Genomic DNA, 6,792 nt, shown 5'->3' with positions numbered 1-6,792 from the left:
ACATATGTACAAACATCCCGGAAAATACACTGTCCGAAAAAAAAAAAAAGAAAATCAATGAAAAAAGACCAATAGTAAACATAAACAATATGTCAAAATACGTACCACAGACATGAACTGGCCTGAAACCAAACAGAATCCCCAAAACAGTAGTATCATCTTGGTGCAGGGTTAAAAAAAGTCGAATACCCCGTTTTCAAGTTGATCAGCTCAGTGGAAATGGGTTAAAAATGTGTGAACATTTTTGGTGTTGCCGCTGAAATGTATAAGATGCTGGACAGCCGTACACTTTGTACACACACGGTACTATGGTCGATGAACTGGCCTGAAACCAAACAGAATCCCCAAAACAGTAGTATCTTGGTGCAGGGTTAAAAAAGTCGAATACCCCGTTTTCAAGTCGATCAGCTCAGTGGAAATGGGTTAAAAATGTGTTAACATTTTTGGTGTTGCCGCTGAAATGTATAAGACCTTGTTTAGACTGCGGGATTAAAGGGACTTTTCTGTCTCATTCTGACAGGACAAACAAGGTATATTCTATTCTAACACATCCTAAACATATGTACAAACATCCCGGAAAATACACTGTCCGAAAAAAAGAAAATGAATGAAAAAAGACCAATAGTAAACATAAACAATATGTCAAAATACGTACCACAGACAAGTTCGTGTCAACGGATGAGGTCTGGACAAAATTGCTATTGACAGCTCCTCCAGTACTGGTAGAGGTGGCTATCTTATTTCCCGCTTTAACACCCACATAAGGAGCTTTTGTATTGCCATAGAAAACCGGTTTGATATTGCCAGCGGTATCTCCGTTGCTCATGGAAATCGGTTTGCCCGGCTGAGATTTCACCCATGGTTTGGTGCACTTGGGCGTACGTACGCTAGAGGGAGGCACCGAGCGTATACCAAACTGTCGCACTCGACTGCGTGGTGGAGGCAGTTCGGGTGAGGTAGTACTTCGTGATTTAGCCGCTTTGGAGCGAGATGAGCCAGTACTTGATTTATTAGATACCCCATTATCATCTGTGCTGATTGAGGTGCTGGGAATTTCATTATACTCTTGAGTGAAACTGCTTTGGGTCGCACTTTGGACCGGTGTGCTTGTACCACTTGTGCTAGGACTCCCCCGAGCTTGGCTACCTCTGCTGATATCCCTCGGACTATTATAACCAGACGGGCTTGAACCAAACCGGGCGGGACTCTCACAATACCCATCAGAGGGTCTTCTACTACCGAACTTATTGGGACTACCTAGCCCGGGAGATGAGGTTCTACTTTGTGGACTGCCCAGTCCTAGAGTGCGGTCGAAGTTGTAGAATAAATTCGGTCTGAGAAACAGAAGAAAGATGCTGTTGTGAGTTTCCAAAGAGCATCTAGTTTTGTCAAATAAAACCGACATCCAATGAGTTAAGTCTGAGTTATTTTATTGGTTAGTGCCTGAAGCAATAGAATAAAGAGTTTGCTTAGTTTTTCAGGTTTTCTGCACGTGATTCAGACGAAAATAAGTCTTTCAAGAACATGTAAGACCTTATTTAGACTGCGGGACTTTTCAGTCTCATCCTAGCAGTATAAATGAGGTATATTCTGATCTAGTCTATATTTCGATTCCAATAAACAAGATACCCCACAATCTTACCTGATTTTATCCTTGCTGATTCGGACACGGTGTGGACTATAGCCACTCTGTTCAACTCGAATGAAGTTATTCTCGTTGGGTTTATGCTGAATCGTGATTTTCTTCGGAACACTCTTGATGGATATTGGACTCTGGGGAGGTGGTGGCTCTGCCCGTGTCTTGCCTGGAATGATAATGTTTAGGGATAAATTTATTGATTACATTGTTTTACTTAACTTGAAATCCCTGTCTTTGTTTTATAAATAAACTTTTTCTTCGGAACACTCTTGATGGATATTGGACTCTGGGGAGGCGGTGGCTCTGCCCGTGTCTTGCCTGGAATGATAATGTTTAGGGATTAATTTATTGATTACATGGTTTTACTTAACTTGAAATCCCTGTCTTTGTTTTATAAATGAACTTTTTTTACTTTCTATTACAATAAGTAGCCATAGAGAACTTGTATCCTGTAATTGTGTAAAAAGATGAGAACGTTAGTATTTCCTTGAACTGAATCTTGCAAATGGCCTTCTTTTAACTCGTTTATTTTATCGAGCAGCTTTACTATGTACAGCCGGAAATTAACCATCTTCTGACGACAATTTCGCGGTCGCTGTTATTTATCCCTGTGAATAAAGTTTACTTTCTATTACAATAAGTAGCCATAGAGAACTTGTATCCTGTAATTGTGTAAAAAGATGAGAACGTTAGTATTTCCTTGAACTGTACCTTGCAAATGGCCTTCTTTTAACTCGTTTATTTTATCGAGCAGCTTTACTATGTACAGCCGGAAATGAACCATCTTCTGACGACAATTTCGCGGTCGCTGTTATTTATCCCTGTGAATAAAGCAAGGTGGTTTGATCTCTCAAGATGGAAAAAGCCTTCACACATCCTTACCGGTGTGCTTTCCCTTGGGTGGTTTCGTGGTCCGCGGGGTTTCCACTTGAGAGAATAGCGAATCCACCAGGTCACATTCACTGACCGTGGTTCCCACTAAAGTCTCGGGATGATCAGGGAAATCCCCCACTGAGTTGGGAAACAAGGTATGGAACTCACTATCCCCCGAGAGGAGACTGAGAAGACTTTCGCTGCTTTGAGAGAAGTATCCGTTCGAACTATGGATGGTGGGAGGTGCACCTGAAAAAGACCAAATGGGGTTGAAAATTTTCGGGCACTTCTGAGAAATACCCTGTCTAAAAAGTAGGAAATATCAAATGCCGACAGGTTGATCCTGTTGGCGATCGTTGGTTGGGTGGAAGAGCTCACAGTGTGAGTATCCTGCCATTAAAGCCTTTCAAAAAATCATTTGTCCTCAAAAAGTTTTCTTCTTCTTCCAGAATCTAGAACCTCAAGTTGACTTGTTATTAACATGTTAACAATATATGGAACGTAAGTAACTACGTATTGGGCAAGATTCGTAGAAACTTAACTCATACTTTAGGGCTGTTTGCCCCTACACATATCAAATGCCGACAGGTTGATCCTGTTGGCGATCGTTGGTTGGGTGGAAGAGCTCACAGTGTGAGTATCCTGCCATTAAAGCCTTTAAAAAACTCATTTGTCCTCAAAGAGTCCTTCTTCTTCTTCCAGAATCTAGAACCTCAAGTTGACTTGTTGTTAACATGTTAACAATATATGGAACGTAAGTAACTACGCATTGGGCAAGATTCGTAGAAACTTAACTCATCCTTTAGGGCTGTTTGCCCCTACAGCTAACCCTCGGATTGGGCTTTTTGTGTATGACGTATTGGGCTAAGGTTGAATTGTGTTCACCTACATGAACTGCTATCGTGAGGAACTGCTTCATTCACAGTGGCAAAGCTGTTTGCAATTGTCTTTGTAATTTTCCAATTCACACAGTCTAAGAGCTTTTTCGCTGATTTAGAACTGCTTCATTCACAGTGGCAAAGCTGTTTGCAATTGTCTCTGTAATTTTCCAATTCACACAGTCTAAGAACTTTTTCGCTGATTTGCCTGAGGAAAATATTATAATATTATGAAATCAAAGCACAAACCTGCATAAGGAGAAGGTTTGCCTATTGGTTGCTGCATAGACAGCTGGTTTGGTATAGTTGATCCATCATAAAACCCGTTCCTGTAGGTTGGATTTACCGAGTTGACCATAAAAAATGAGCTGTCTTGTTGGTTTGACGTGTATTGGTATGAAGAGCTGTCCATTTGATATCGGCAATCCTGGAAATAGAACATTTTACAGAACTTCATTAGGTAGATCACGTTCTAAGAGGGGGGAAAAAACAAATATTCTAATTAGGTCGAATTATGTACAGGTAGTTGATATTAAGCACTGAAGAAACACAAGAATATCTTAATTTTGCATCATATCTTAATTAATCAATTCACAAGTAATTGAGTTAATAACATTAAGTCACACCATCATAAAACCCGTTCCTGTAGGTTGGATTTACCGAGTTGACCATAAAAAATGAGCTGTCTTGTTGGTTTGACGTGTATTGGTATGCAGAGGTGTCCATTTGATATCGGCAATCCTGTAAACAGAAAATTTTACAAAACTTCATTAGGTAGATCACGTTCTAAGAGGGGGAGAAAACCAAAAATGTTCTAATGAGATCGAATCATGTACAGGTAGTTGAGATTAAACACTGAAGAAACACAAGAATATCTTAATTTTGCATCATATAATCAATTTACAAGTAATTGAGTTAATAACATTAAGTCACCTATTTTATAAAGTAAAAATACTCACCGTATAAGTATTAGATGGTGAAACTCCATTCTGATATATATTTTGATCAGCTTTTCCTTCCTCCTGTAGATATTCATCAATGGCCAAATTGATTATACCAAAATCTTCTTTCTCAATTTGAATATTATCCAAATCATCACTCTCTTGTACATTACTATCCGTGAATTCTTCAAATGTAGTTCGACTTCTCTCAGGAACATTTCCATTGGGTATCTTGGGCATTATATCCGTGCAAGGATTGGAAGGGTATTCTGCTAAGAGAGCGTTGCATTCAAAAGGGTTTATTTTAAATTCAGGGGCTTCTACTGGATTGAACTTATTTTCATCAGGATAATATGGAGTATAGTCTGGTACGCACTCCATTGATTGATTGCAAAATCTTCTTTCTCAATTTGAATATTATCCAAATCATCACTCTCTTGTACATTACTATCCGTGAATTCTTCAAATGTAGTTCGACTGTTCTCAGGAACATTTCCATTGGGTATCTTGGGCATTATATCCGTGCAAGGATTGGAAGGGTATTTCGCTAAGAGAGCGTTGCATTCAAAAGGGTTTATTTTAAATTCAGGGGCTTCTACTGGATTGAACTCATTTTCATCAGGATAATATGGAGTATAGTCTGGTACGCACTCCATTGATTGATCTTTCACACAAACTTCACTTCCCGATGGTTCTATTTTAACATCCTCCAATTTCCGATTCAATTCTTCAAATTGATTGAGCACGTCTTCTTGCTGTTTGGTACAGTTCATTTCAACATTAATCAAAGTGGAAAGATTTTTCTGATTGGATTGAACGCGATCGAAGTTCGATATTTTCAGTGTCATACTTTTTTCATTGAAACGACGAGTACCTCCTGAATTTATCATCATGATGTTACTTTCTACATTTATGTTCCATGTTGCCGCTAGAAAGCTTTCTCTTGTTTCCATCATGCTTTTCTCAAGACTGGACATGGTTTCATTGCTTTGCGTTAATTTCTTATCCATAAGGTTTTCATTCGAGCTAGATATGTTGTCAATTTGTTTCTTTTTCTGATCGCATACTGATGGTCCAAGAAAGTTTTCTACACTCGCAATTATATTCTTGATGAAAGTCTGAGCAACAGCCATCGGGGTATTGATAGCTTCATCAACGCTAGTTTTATTTGTTTTATCCTCAACATTAGCCTTGGTTACATTTGGGTCAAATGTATCCAAATCTTTCACTCGAGGTATAATATTCATATTGTTTTCTGCTGTTACAGAAGGCTTATCGATTTCATCTACTACCTCACCAAGTACACTGTTTATAATGTGGGAGATTTCTGTCAACGTATGTTCAGTGTTTTTTGCTTTCAAAGTTGTGTTGTTCATATCTTTTCCTTTTGATTTAGATTCTATTCCTTCTATTTTGGCAACCATTCTATCTACACTCTGAGATACTTCAGTAGAGTCATCTACATTTCTTTCTATCTTATCCACCAAATAGTCCATTATCTCGGTTATTTCCGCTCGATTATTTTCTTCAGTTATTTCTTCTACTCGAGTTATAATATTGTCCATAACCTTGTTTGTTACATCGGGTGGCGTCTCCACAATTTCTTCAACTCTAGCTACAATGTTGTCAATAATACTCCGAGTTATTTCTGGAGGACTATGTACAATATCATCTACTTTATCCAGAATGTTATTCATAACCTCACTTGTTTCTTGGCTATTTCGACATATTACAAATGCTCTGGTTCAAGTTGACAGCATCTGGCTTTCTGTTTCAATATTAAGGGTTGGTATTTCATCACTTGGCTTACTTAACATCGTTAGAAATATTTTTCGGATCGGAACTTGTGGAACATTTATATACTACTATTATTTGTAACTGAACTTGTCTCTAAATTTGTAAGATCCATGTTCATAATTTTGTCATTTTCGCTGTACAAATGAGTATGATTTTGATCACTTTCAGGAACCAAGTAGTTATGTTCATTTTGAATATAACTGAACACAGAGCTGCTCGAATGTACACTAGTGACTAAATTTATGTTACTATTTGCAAGGAAAGTATTTTTCCTTTCATTTAATTCATGTGCTTCTTGTATTTGATTGATAGTTCCTTGTACTTGCTGCATTTCATCGACCTTCCTTTGTGCTTCCAGTATTTTGTTGTCTATCTCTTGTGTTTGTTTTTCATTGATAGCTCCTTGAACTTCTTGTATTTCATTTACTATGACTTGTGTTTTCTGTAGTTCATTGACCACCCTTTGTACTTCCTGTGATTCATTGATTGTTTTTTGGACTTGTTGTATATCATTTACACAGGTTTTTACCGGCTGTATTTCATCAATAGTGCCTTGTGCTTCCTGGATCTCATTGACTATCTTTTGAGCTTGATCTATTCCATTCACTGTTGTTTGCACTTGCTGTACATATTCCACACTACTATTTATTGGTTGCATATAGTT

General features: G+C 38.2%; 1 protein-coding gene across 1 annotated transcript; it reads right to left on the bottom strand.

Moving 5' to 3' along the window:
- Window positions 1-205: 205 nt before the first annotated feature.
- On the bottom strand, window positions 206-6,028 carry LOC103519952. The gene is made up of 7 exons (XM_017448355.1): window positions 4,780-6,028; window positions 4,350-4,696; window positions 3,640-3,817; window positions 2,522-2,761; window positions 1,643-1,805; window positions 656-1,334; window positions 206-325 (listed from the first exon to the last, which is right to left on the bottom strand). Exons 1-7 carry the CDS (start codon window positions 6,026-6,028, stop codon window positions 206-208), a joined length of 2,976 nt encoding a protein of 991 aa, XP_017303844.1.
- Window positions 6,029-6,792: the final 764 nt, after the last annotated feature.

Source organism: Diaphorina citri, unplaced genomic scaffold, assembly GCF_000475195.1.
Source record: "Diaphorina citri unplaced genomic scaffold, Diaci psyllid genome assembly version 1.1 scaffold3067, whole genome shotgun sequence".
Classification (NCBI taxonomy): domain Eukaryota; kingdom Metazoa; phylum Arthropoda; class Insecta; order Hemiptera; family Psyllidae; genus Diaphorina; species Diaphorina citri.
The sequence above is the reverse complement of the archived record's forward strand: the minus strand, read 5'-3'. Positions and strand labels throughout refer to the sequence as shown.

What these genes read in the sequence shown, in the direction of transcription:
- LOC103519952 (XM_017448355.1), bottom strand. Translation starts at nt 6,028, where the DNA reads ATGAATAACATTCTGGATAAAGTAGATGATATTGTACATAGTCCTCCA. An exon ending in ACCCAAGGGAAAGCACACCG is followed by an intron (nt 1,806 to 2,521) that starts GTAAGGATGTGT and finishes TTATCATTCCAG; the next exon opens with GCAAGACACGGGCAGAGCCA. An exon ending in ATCAGCAAGGATAAAATCAG is followed by an intron (nt 1,335 to 1,642) that starts GTAAGATTGTGG and finishes TCTGTTTCTCAG; the next exon opens with ACCGAATTTATTCTACAACT.